A 13,378-nucleotide genomic window follows, 5' to 3' on the forward strand; every position below is an offset into this window, starting at 1 on the left:
TAAATGCAAAAAAGGGATCTATGAAAAGCTGACTACAGATGTAATCTGGCTACGGATTAAAATCGTTGAAAGCGCCCTCAACTAATGGTAAGCTATGTAGGAGACATGTGGGGTGTACATGAGAGAGATCTAAAAACTCTTACATGGGAGAGCTCACTCTAATCCTTTGGAAATCTGGAGCCTAGTAAAATTATTACTGTTTGCTGTTTTCCCCAATGGATCCAGAGAGAGTACTTTCAAAAAATTTAAGATTCCAGTCATCTTACATGCTGGACACATGAACACACACTGATTGTACTTGATGTTTAATAGAACTATGTGTGAGGGTTTATTGAGACTCAGGGTACACCCCCCATTATTGTGCCTATTCTCCAGACATGAGACCCTTCCTTTACGATTAACTATTGCATTATCATCGGTTGCATAAAAACTTGGCATTATCATCTGTTTCTCAGGTTTCCTACATATACCATTTTCCCTTCATAGACCAAAACATTTAACTGTTGATCATTTCGTTAACTAAAACTTATTATGGTAAAAATTCAACTTCAAAGGAAAACGCTATATTGTTGTTTTGTGGACTTCAAGAAAGCCTTTGACACTATACCAGGGAGTGAGCTTGGGAAAAGAATGATAGAGATAAGAATGTCATTAGTGTATAGAGCAGTTGTAGCACAATTGTATGAGCAAGTTGCCAATTGAAAATGGATAGTAGTTTCTCAAACTACTTTTTGAGCAAAATAGGGGTCAAAGCAAGGGTGTCCACTCTCTCCCACACTCTTTGGTCTATGCATCGATATCCCACTAGTAACCTATATGAGCAAGTTAAGTGCAAATTGAAAGTAGATAGTGGTTTGTCAAACTACGTTTTGAGCATCATGGGTATCAAGCAAGGGTATCCATTCTCTCTTACACTCTTTGGTCTATACATCGTTAAAATTGAAAAAATAGTAAAGTAAGGTTGCAAAAGAAAAAGAATCGGATGGCCTAAAACTCATACATGAGCTCTCCTATATGCTAATGATGTTTTTGTAAAGAACTAGAAGACAGAATGACAGTTTTCTGAAATATCTAAAGGTAGAGATATAGAAACTAAAACAATTATGGGGTTTAACACATAGGAGGGATTAAAGAAGTAGAAGTATTTTTACAAAATAAAAGCCTACCATTGAAAAAACATACAAGATAGGAGTGCACACACACATATATATATATGCGCTATCCAAGATACATAGAATATGCTTTTAGAAAAGGTGCTTTAAATGCTGATGGGACAGCTAAGTCATGGCCTCATAAATACCTATTCTATGCTGAGTGGGAATCTTGTCCAAGTATCTCATTCAAAGTATAGAATATTCTTTTAGAAGTTGTAGTACAGTTCTGAAAACGAGACTGTACAACTTTAACATAAAATAGAAAATATTAAATAATATAAAAACATTTTTCTAGTTTAGTTAGAGAAACCTAAAGGGCCCTTAATCCCAAGAGTTTTATTCCAATATACTTTGGATGATATGCAATACGTACTTGATGTATTTGGATACATTTTGTCAAATCAATGGACTATTGTTAATGATGGCAATAAAGGTGATACAACTCAGACATTACCCCACTTTACATGCAAGAGAGAAGTTAGAACCAAAACAAGTGGTGCAAAGCATCAAATATCTATGTATGCTATGACAAGTGTGCTGGAATGTATTAAAGTTCCATCGACAAATAGATAGAATGTATGCTATGAGTCTAGGCTTCAAGTGTGCTAGAATAGTTATTATATGTTTGAGAATCAATGCAACCAAAGTGATACTCGAAGATGGGAAGTGAGATAATGTTATTCAATGCTATGTTGGTCCAAATGTTGTGTTATGGAGTGAGAGTGTGAGGTGGCACTATCTCACTTAGTGCATGGAATGAACTAGATAAAATCCATAAATTATAACTTGACAAGCTATTAGAAACAAGTGATCTATAGAGGTACAAGCCATGCAAAGAGTATTCAAGTATATCACAAAAGCCAAGAATATGCCTGGCCATAAATTGCCAAAACAAGCTGGAACATAGGATGCAAGGTACACAAACCAAGAAGAGCAAAATCTTCTTATCTAGTTGGATGCTTGACATGATGAAATGGTTTATGAGATGGGTAGTAAAAGATCTGTTGGTGCTCTCAAGTGATGCTATGAAGCATGTGATCAGCACGGATAGATTACTAGAGGCAGTAAGGATGAAGTGGCAAGATGCTAAAATGTCGAAATTGGAATATTGCAAATATTAACCCAATTTTGTCACCAATACAGGGTAAAAATGCCAGAATGTATCCTATCACATCTCACTATCCCCATGAGCCCAGAGAACATTAACACTCTTCAAACTTGCTCACACAAGTTAAGTGTTGATGTAGCATCATGGCATCCATCACCCAAATATGTAGATATGCAAGGTATGCAATAAAACCTGAGGAGGCTGAATCAGTTACATACTTATCCCATGCTCAGTGTATAAGGTAATTCACGAGAAATATGATGACTTGTTAGACGGGTATGATAATGTAAGTCTCATACTCAAATGTCCATCAACAATGTTGAGCATAAATATGCGTGCATTATTTTCACATCTAGAGTTTTTACTCCAACGTAATAACCCCCCTTCTTAGGAAGGAGTCACATACAACATGATATGTTGATTTGATCCCATGGGCCATACGTCAAAATTCACTTCCTCATGGACAATAAAATATCTATTCTATTGCCTTAGTGGTACAACATGATTTTCCATCCATGTGTACCACATTGTAGTTCATACACATTACCTCATCTCACTCATTTCAGTTGAAGAAAATATGAAGGATTAAATAGAATAAGTATAACAAAAAAGCCAAAGCCAAGGTAGTTCTACCTGCTTGCGGAACCTGCTGATATTACGTTTTGTTGTCAAACTTGGATGAGCTCCTGTCTAACAAGTATTATAAAATATATATATTACCATATGTGCAAATGCTCATAATTGAACAAATGGCTTATATATCACAAACAATGACCTTTCATTTTACCTCAATTGCATATTGTTCAGCAGGTAATCCAAAAGCATCCCAACCCATTCCCATTGGATGAAGAACATTAAACCCTTGCATGCGTTTGTACCTTGCAATAATATCAGTGGCTGTATAACCTTCAGGGTGTCCAACATGAAGACCTGATCCACTGTTAAACAGTCATGACCATGTAAATCATTAAGGGTTGATAAACCAAAACATAACATAATCAAACACCAGAGTAGAAAGAAAGAAAGAGTGTCCAACATGAAGACCTGCCCCATTATCGAACATTCATGACAATGCAAATCATCAAGCATTAATAAACTTAGATATCCCACACTAAACACCATAGTAGAAAGAAAGAAAGCTATATAACATATTTTAAGAGGCCAAAATAGTCTATAAACTGAACAGAAATCTTTGGGAACAAAATGTTTTCTCGTCTTTGGGAAAAACAAATCAAAATAATTATTGAGGAAACTGTTATGACAGTAGTAGGGTGCCAAAGAGCCTAGCACAAACAGAGAAAATTATACTAAAAAGCAACTATATTTCTTAGTGAGCCTCAAAGCCTTTAAATAGAGTGGGGTTTGTAACTGATACATTTATGAAAGGGGATAACATGTGCCTAGGAGCATAATGAGTAAAAGTCGTAAAGTAGTGGGGAGAAAAAACAATGTAGTAAATGTTGTAATGAAGTACTGGCAGGATTAGAAAGTCAAATGAGATAATTGATGGAATAAAGTGAATCTAGAGAGAGAAATGTGTAGTGTGCGTGTGTGCAGAAGGGAAAGATTAGTTCTAAGGCTGTCATCCTCCACCACCTCGGCTCCAGAATGGTGCTCCTAATTTGAGATGAATAAAGGGCTGATCAATTGTGTCCTTAGGAAGTGCCTTGTTAAAGAAGCCAGCCACATTGCCATAGATTACTTGCTATACCCAAGAAACTTGCATTTCTTACTCTTGGATTCAAATTTAGTAAGTGTAGTATCTGAAATATGAACATATTCATCAGATTCAAACACCCAAAGATGAGAAACTAAGAATTTGTGACCTGTAAATGCCTCTTCAAGGATCATTTCAGCAAGTGCCTTAGTAGGAGAATAGTTGATGATATAGACAGCTGTGTCGATAGCTTCACCCAAAAATGGAGAGAAAGATCAGATTGAGACAACACTCTCACCATTTCTTAACTGTCTTGTTCTTCCTTTCTACTACTAATTTTGTTGTGGAGAATTGGGGACAGAAAACTGACAAGCAATACCTTGTTGCCAAGAAAAGATACTAACAGAACATGAAATAAATTCACCACCATTGTTAGCTCTGATTTTGTTAACCTTCTTGAAGGTCTTTGTTTCAACTAGAGACACCCATTCTTGAAACCTAGAGAGTGCTTCAAATTTGGTTGAAGGTATGTGAACTCAGACTAGCTCCAAAATGGATGTGGCACAATAAGTTGCTTGAGAGAGAAATGGTTCTCAGTGGTGCTTCCCATGTGCACAAGCCACACATGAGGTATTGAAGAAATTTGAATGAGGAAGGCCATGCACCATTTGGGATGACGAGAGTCATAGTTGTGATGCCCAAAAGCAAGCACACAACAGCTACGGATCTTCTTGAGCTACTACGACATAACTTCAATGCAGATGTTATAGTAGATGAGACTTGGAGGATGGTAATGAGCTGTTGGAGCCGTGACGGTGACACAAGTCCATTTCCTTTTTATCACTGGTGGAAATTTGTAGGTTGTTGATGTCATCTCCAACTTAAGAGTTATTCAGATTATACATTTTGTTGACTAGAAGGAAAATTCAAAATGCATTACCCATGGATGAAGCCTCAAGCACCAACAGTAGGTTAGATGAAAGACAAGGTACAGATAATACATTTTGAATCATAGTTGTTTGTTGACCAGAAAGAGAATTCAAAAATACATTACTCATGTGTGAGGCCTCGGGACTTGAGGCATCTGCAATAGAAATGTGTGAGCTGTGAGGTCGAATATAACACAAGATAGACCTGTCAAGAGTCATATGACTTGTGCAAGCACTCTCCATAATCCAATGATCAAGAGAGGATACACTTCAGCTAGTCATAGGGGAAGAATTAAAGATGACACCCTAAGAAAGTTGTTTCTTTGGCAGTACATCTAGTGTTTGATCACAATACAAACCTAGGGTTGGTTGAGGATGGCTTTGTGGAATCATCCCTTTCATTTTCTAGCAATCAGGTTGGATGTGGACTTAATTATCCCAATGGCGATAAGTAAGATCTTTATGGGCTGGATTGTTGGTTGGTTTTGAAGAAGATTTATTAATGTTAGGAGATGCATTCTATTTGCCTTTGCCTTTATAATAGAGAAGATGCTACCTGTATCCAACGTCTTTGCCAATTACAGTAGGAAGATATACACGAATACCTCTAGAAGAAAGAATTTGCCAATTATGTCATCAAGGAGTGGAATCCGAAGCACGCTATGTTTGACACTGTAGTGTCTTTTATGAAATCAGAGGGAGATGCCATTGCCTCTTTAAACAAGGCTTTGGCCCGCTACGTAAGGTAATGGAATATTAGGACCAACGGTGCCTAGGTCTTTTCTTACTAGAACTCAAGAGACAGAGGGAAGCATTTGTAGTGTGATAGGGTAGCTCAAGACTTCTTCAAATCAGTTAGAGATTGAGATAGGAAAATATGCATGCAAATCTATTGAAGAATAAATCTGCCAATTACGCCATTGGGAGTGAAATTGGAAAGCATTAAGTTAGTCATGGCTTTGGTTTTTAGTTTTAAAAAAAGGAGGGAGATACCATTGCCTTTTTAAACAAAGCTTTGACCCAGTACAGAAGGTCAAGTGTGTTTAGGATTGTTCTCACAAGAATTCAAGAGACATAGTGAGAAGTTGTTGACGGACAACAACACAGCCACAACAGCTTATCGACGAAGGGCCATTACAGCTTGATTTTTCTCCATCACTCAATGCTACAAGTCAATCAGTTGGCTACACATGTGGAGTCTTGGCCAGGACACTTGAATGGGGTTAAATAGATTGGGCAATAGCAAATTGTCTTGTCATCTAGGCCACAGCATCTATCACCTTTGTAAGAACTAGAAGATAGAACGAAAGTTTTCTGAAATACTTAAAGGCAAAGATATAGAAACCAAAAACAAATATGGGGTTTCACACATAGAAAAGATTAAAGAAAGCAGAAGCAGATCTGCAAAATAAAAGGCCACTACTTAAAAAGCAATGTACAAGGTAGAAGTGCCCCATCTGCTCTCAGCCTGACCCACATGAATTGACCAGTCTCATCTCTATGAAAAATGTGGGTCAGAGGTTCTAACTCCTCTGTGAAAAGCAATGAAACTCCACTAGCCCAGTGATCCCCCCATATGTTGTCTGCAAGTGAGCTCCCATATGTATCCTATATCATTCTCGGAGGAGGATTACCCGATGCATCTCGACATAAGTTTACCAGAGATTTTGTTAGTGTGTCTAATTGGAGGGAATGAGGACTGAGTGTATACCTAGGATAGGGGAACATGTCGAGGACATAGAATTTAGGCTTTGAAGTGTCGACGGTGTCAGGAGTGTGGAACGTCTGGTTGGCTTCCCAGAAATGTTGCCATTTCTGTTCGATGACATGGAAGGGATAAGCTTTTCTGAGAGGAAGCAATGGAGTAGTTGGGCCACTTTCGGCGTCAGTTGAGGAAGTGGCGATGCTACAGAAGAGAGTGCGGCTTGACGTCCTTCTTCTTCTCCCACCGAACTGCTGGAACAACAAGTTGCAGCTAGTTGTGGCCTTGCAAGGTCGTGAGAGGATATTGAGGCAGCAAAGGGGACGCCTGAGGAGGAAAGAGGTGCAGCAGTTGAGGGAGGAGCTCAACATGCCGCCTTCCTGCAGGTGCTGCCAAGCTGGGATACTACTGCTCGCCATAGCCATAGCCATAGCCATAGCCATAGCCATAGCCATAGCTGCTCACTCACTCGTGGACATTAATTCATTCATTATTCATATATCTATGTACATATATCATCATCATCAAAATCATCATCATCATCTCTGTGTGGTCGGTCGGTCACGCAGACCAAAATACATGAACATACATATGTACATACATTCTTCATTTCTTTCTTATCTATCTAGTATCTAGTCAAGGGAGTTATTAAGAAGTTTTACAAGAGAACCATTTCGAATGCAAGTGGGCGGGCAATCACACACAAGAATCAACCAAACTCGTTAGTGCGGCTCTTTTATTGACACAACTATCAATAATTATTGACATAAAAGAGTTGATAGTTGTGTCAATAATTATTGACACAACTATCAACTCTTTTATGCATGGACAACAATTGGGGCAACCACAAAGGAGTCCATCCATCTCCCCATAACAATAGAACATGATGGATGTCCTATGTTGGTGGTGATGCAACATCCACATCTAACAACACTTGTGATGCATTATCGACCTCGAGAGCTCACCAATGACACTTTGGAGGCAATTTTAGTAATGACAAATAGTGTTTCACTCTTTGCGCTCATATACAACACTACTACTAGCCCATCCAATGACAAAGCTTGGTATGCCCGATCGATAACATTTGCTCCAACTCTCCTTGCGTCAACTCCCAGATGACAAGAAATCAAAGCTCAAGTTTATCATTTGGACACGAAACAGGTGTCTCCAAACTATCATCGTGATCCTCTCCAATAAGATCCTTTGAGGAAATCATGGTGTCCTTGATTTGGGGATGGTGACTATGTGAACAGACATTCAAACATATGGCAAACTAACCACTTGTTTCAATATCTTACTTGGGTGTTATACAAAAGCGCATCGTATGCATGCATGTGTAGGTGGAAACTCGTTGACATTGTGGACTAGGAAATGGGTGGGATGATCCAATATATATCAAAGAATGCATAGCGCGTGGGGTGTTGGAACAAAGAATATGTGAATCAGTATCTTGGCTTGTGAGATTTCAAACCTCCAACGCCTATGTTAGAAACAAGATGCTTCAAATTATTGAGCAAGGAACGATATATAACGTAAAATAACAACCAAGCAAGCAAGGATACACAGGTATGAATGAATGTATGATTTATCTTGAGCTTTTTAAGATATATTGTGTGCCTATAAGAGATTTGTTGAAGTTGGGGAGATATTTACAAGGGACACAATTGCATGCGAAGGAATTTAAGGGGAGATTGTGGAACATTCAAAAGCTAAAACATGGTGGCGAATAATGTGTCTTGTTGAAAGGAAAGTAGGGCAAGACAATCAAAGTGTTATCATAAACTCAAAGTCACGAAGATACACATGGCAAACATTTGGTGTTTGGCAATGCCTCTTATTAAATTTTGAAGGTGAAACTCCATCATGGGTTGTCTCTAATTAGTAGAAGATATTCTCTTAAAAAATCATTTGCATTGGGTAGGAGACATAGGAGTGAGAGGAAGTGAATTGTTGGAGGTGATTGTCAACGAAGTATGCCATGATCCACACAAAATGCCCAACCATGGGCATCACATCGAAAAGTTGACTAGTTGAGAGTGAAGCACACCTTTGGTGAGCATTGTGAAAATCTTACCATGTTCATCTATGTGGAAGAGGATAGAAGTTGGGACTGGTGGATATGTAGCCAAGAGTCGGTTGAACAATTTATCAATGACGCAACCATCTAATTAAGGTTAACCCTCCAAGGTGGTTATTTATCGGGGGGCTTCAAAAGGAAGTTTTGAACCTAATGAGCTTGACCCAACTCTAGGGACACAATTATCAATCAAGTTGTTGGTTGTCAACATACAACATTGGGTATAAGAGCATATCAATTTGTTGTTCAATGGAACTTCAAGGTAAAAGTGCGAGAGATGTGTGATGAGGGGTAGTTCAAAAAGCTCATGGTAATAAGCAAGAGGAACAACAAAATGTTTGTTGTTGTCCTCATTCCATTTTGTCCACATATTCCGGGAGTGTGCCATTGAGCTTGAACCAATAATTGGCCATAAAAACAATTGGCATTGAAGCTTTGGATGAATAATTAGAGCTTGAGTTTCACAATGTGAAGATGAGGATGACAATTGTCGGTGGAGGGGTCCGTCAATGAGAGGAACGTCCTTAAGCAAAAAATTTACTAATGTAGGTTCCAAATGATGAAAAACAATGTGTTAGGCGTGATGCTTGCAAGTGGGGTTGTGGTTTGTGTCTTATTTGCAGAAATGGGTGTCAAGGACGTGTAATCTTGACTCACAACATGTGGGATGTTGAGTGAAATGAATATGAAGCCCTCCATAGAAAATACGATCTAGCCTTTTCTGTTATTAACCGTTCGGTTGTAGCAAGGAGTGCGGGCGACTTTGTGATATAGTAGATAATGTAATAGTCAAAGAAGATATTCTAAGCACAGAGAGAGAGAGAGAGAGAGAGAGAGAGAGAGAGAGAGAGAGAGAGACTCAAGAAGTTTTCATTAAAATGAAAGGAAAGACCTTATGCAGCAAACTAGTTTCGCTCGCTTAGACCTCATCAGTGCAAAAGGTCATGGAAATACAAATGGTGGTTTATATAGGATGTTGAGAATGGGGAAGGGAGGAGAAAGAGGGAAAGTATAATCATAGTGAGTGGGGTGTAATAAGAGTGTAAATAGATGGAAGGCTGTAAGGATTTAAGGTGGAAGATCTTGATGATAGGGGGGGTGGTGATAAAGGGGGAAATGAGTTGGTGATAGGAAGATTGATAGGGTGATAAGACAGATGAGTGAGTGGGATATGGTGATAAGGGGAAATGAATGAGTGATAGGGTATGTAATTATAAGTAAGTAAATATAAGATGGTGAGAAGGTGAAAATTAAGGAAGGGAATAAGAAGGGAAAGGAAGGAAAATCGTGGCGGATCGGGGAGAGCTGGAAGCACAGGAAGCTGAGGAGTTGTTCGACCGACTAGGGGTAAAACTCTCCCTCACTACGGCTTACAATCCGGAGGCGAACGGGAAAGTGGAACGTGGTCACGGGTCTATCGTGAAGGCATTAGTACGTGCTTGTGAAGGGCAGGTCGGGAATTGGCCGCGGCTCCTCCCTTACGCACTATGGGCGGACCGAACTACGCACAGTTCGACTACGGGGTTCATGCCGACAAAACTGATGTACGGGCAGAAGCCTATCATGTCGGTAGAGCGGACGATCTCTTCGTGGGCGGCGGTAGACTGGAAGGACGAGATAAGCCGGGAGGAGCTGTTGGCGGCGCCAATTCGACAGCTCGAGCGGAGGCTAGAGGACGTACAGAGGGTGAAGGAGAAGCTGCGTGCGGCGAGGGAACGAAACAAGTTCCGGTTCAACCAGACGCACCGGCTACGACCCAAGAAGATCGAGGAAGGCGATTGGGTGCTGGTTTACGACAGCAGCCTCGATAACCAGCATAAGGCGAAGCGTAAATTTGCAAGGAGGTGGTTCGGGCCTTATACGGTGACGAGCGCGAACGGCAACGACACGTATCACCTCCCAGAACTCGACGGAACACGCTTAGCGGTGCTGGTGGCCGGGAAGCGGATCAAGGCGTTCAAGAAGCGGAATGAAGATGAGCCGGAGCGAGGAGAGCGACGACGATCGGTTGGGGCCCGACGAAGAATCGGACAACGACGGATGACGAGCCGGCTTTCTCCCGTATCTACCTGCCTCTGGAGCAGACCGGTGGATGCGCGGTTTGATGGGGGTGGATTTCGGCACCGCCTTGACTCCCCTTGCTCGTGGAAGTCCCGGAAATGCTGTCGGCACGCTCATTGTGCCTTCGTTCCTGCTCTTGCCGGCCGCTTCCATTGCGTGCCGACCCACCTCTTCCCCCACGCCCACGGGGTCTATCAGCCTCCATGTACAGCATCCGACTGTCCGATTGAGTGGTCCGAGACTCACTCACGTGGTTTTCTTCGACCATCATCATCGATTGCAAGTCGAAGAAGGACGGTGGTTTCTCCCAGGTACAGATCGTTGTCCGCATCGGCCTGCACCTTTTCGCTAGACCACCAAGGCAGATTTGTACCATCTCGTGTTCATCCACTGTCACGTTGATAGACCCGAGTGCGTCACAAATCTCTTTTACTTTGGTGGTATAGTCCGTGACCGACATGTCTCTCTGTCGGATGTTGTTCAGCTCTTGCCGGAGCTGCAACTTACGGGTTGTGGTACTTGCGGCGAAAACCTTACGCAGATTTTCCCAGGCTTCCTTCGGCGTCTTTGCATCCCTAATGTAGCCGAGCATCTGGTCATGCACAAAGGACGCGAGGCAGTACAGTACTCGGCTCGCTCCTTGCTCCCATACCCGAAAGTCCTTGTGTGCAGGTTCTGGCGCTACTTCATTCGTTCCTTCCACAAAACTCCAATACCCATGCCCCAGTAGGTACTGATGCATTTTGTATGACCAGGACGCGTAGTTGGTCCGGTCGAGTTTCTCTGTGGGAATCGAACTTGCCATAACTCTGTCCATGTCTTTTTCTGTCTACTGTTCTTACGACCTGTTAGGGTTTGCTCTTCGAAAGTAAATGTCGATTGCAGAGGTTCTCAACCCTCTCGATCTAATACCATGTAGAAGATCACTTGCGGAAGCGATAGAAAGAACAGAGAAAATAGAAGATACATAGAGTGAGAGAGTACACGGGAGAGACAGAGAGAGCAGAACGTAAAACTATATTCAAAATTATATCAACACTCTGTACATACAACACGCTCATCAACGCTATTTATACAAGTCCTCATGGGACTGACAGAAGTACCGTGTACTTCAATGCTCACACGAGCATCTAACACTCACTCCAAGACAATAACTACCTAGTAATACCGTAGATTACTAGGCTTCCGGTTACTGATGGATCCGGTTAACCGGCTCCCATGCTTATCGGCTTTTTGCTCACCGGCATACGAATCCGGCTCCGGTTGAGCTTGCCGCTCAACAATTTCCTCGTAAACAGGATCCAGTTCTTCTGTTTTCATGTTTACTTCTTCTTAAGAAAGACCTGATTCTTCTGTCTTCCAATGACGTTGATTTGTAAAGACATTTATCCTGATTTAGAAGCTACCTAGATTCAAAGTTCAAACTTTGATTTCTGGAATGTTTGTTTGAAAGACAACAGGTTATTTTGCCATTTACTCACGTTTTTTGTTTCTGGAACAACGTTTTAGTAAGTTAAATCATCTTGACAAATTGCAAGTATATAAGGGTGAATGGAACTCTATTTCCGATTTCCTTTCAAAGTATTTAGTGGTATTGCAAGCTAAATCAATCTTTTTCTCTTTCCCTTTGTTTTATGTTTAGATTTGGGCATGCTACTTCCGACCAACTGCTTCATGCAACTAGCTTTCTTGCATTATTGGTTGTGGTGAACAATACCATCAGATATCCATAATGTACATAAGTGGGGTTTCTTTCAAATTTATGCAATAGTTTGAGCTTATACCGTTTACACACCTACTTTGTCTTATAAATGGCTACAGAAAAGTAATGAATCTTAAAAAATCCTCTAGGTTTCTTACGAAGCCAAATCAGCATCCTTGGCTAGGCCTAAAGAGTTTTTCCATCTGGCTGTAACTCCTTTATTTCACATCCATGTCATTCATTGCTCTTTTTAGTAATTTCCCAACTAAGTTAAACTAAATCAAACATACCATACCATACCAAATTAAACCAAATCAAACATACTATAGCATACCAAACCAAATTAAACTAAATCAAACATACCATACCATAGCAAATTAAACCAAATCAAACATACTATAGCATACCATACCAAATTAAACTAAATCAAACATACCATACCATACCATAGCAAATTAAACCAAATCAAACATACTATAGCATACCATACAACTAAATCAAACATACCATACCATAGCAAATTAAACCAAATCAAACATACTATAGCATACCATACAACTAAATCAAACATACCATACCATACCAACTTAAACCAAATCAAACATACTATAGCATACCAAACCAAATTAAACTAAATCAAACATACCATACCATAAGCGGGGTTTCTTTCAAATTTATGCAATAGTTTGAGCTTATACCGTTTACACACCTACTTTGTCTTATAAATGGCTACAGAAAAGTAATGAATCTTAAAAAATCCTCTAGGTTTCTTACGAAGCCAAATCAGCATCCTTGGCTAGGCCTAAAGAGTTTTTCCATCTGGCTGTAACTCCTTTATTTCACATCCATGTCATTCATTGCTCTTTTTAGTAATTTCCCGACTAAGTTGAATCTGCTTTAACCTCTTTATGTAAATGCCATTTCTCCTTATCATCATTCATTTGCTCCACCTACAAATAAATTTGATATCATTCAGGAACACACGCTC

At 40.3% G+C, this 13,378-nt stretch overlaps 1 protein-coding gene across 1 annotated transcript; it reads right to left on the reverse strand.

The window, feature by feature from the left end:
* Positions 1-2,814: 2,814 nt before the first annotated feature.
* Positions 2,815-6,984, reverse strand: LOC147849470 (leucine--tRNA ligase, chloroplastic/mitochondrial-like). The gene is made up of 3 exons (XM_087337504.1): positions 6,560-6,984; positions 3,050-3,200; positions 2,815-2,952 (listed from the first exon to the last, which is right to left on the reverse strand). Exons 1-3 carry the CDS (start codon positions 6,979-6,981, stop codon positions 2,848-2,850), a joined length of 678 nt encoding a protein of 225 aa, XP_087193630.1. The 5' UTR covers positions 6,982-6,984; the 3' UTR covers positions 2,815-2,847.
* Positions 6,985-13,378: the final 6,394 nt, after the last annotated feature.

The sequence above is a fragment of the Azolla caroliniana genome, unplaced genomic scaffold (genome assembly GCF_043228905.1).
Source record: "Azolla caroliniana isolate FFs.n. ecotype wild unplaced genomic scaffold, voAzoCaro1.0.p SCAF_53, whole genome shotgun sequence".
In the NCBI taxonomy this organism is placed as follows: Eukaryota; Viridiplantae; Streptophyta; class Polypodiopsida; order Salviniales; family Salviniaceae; genus Azolla; species Azolla caroliniana.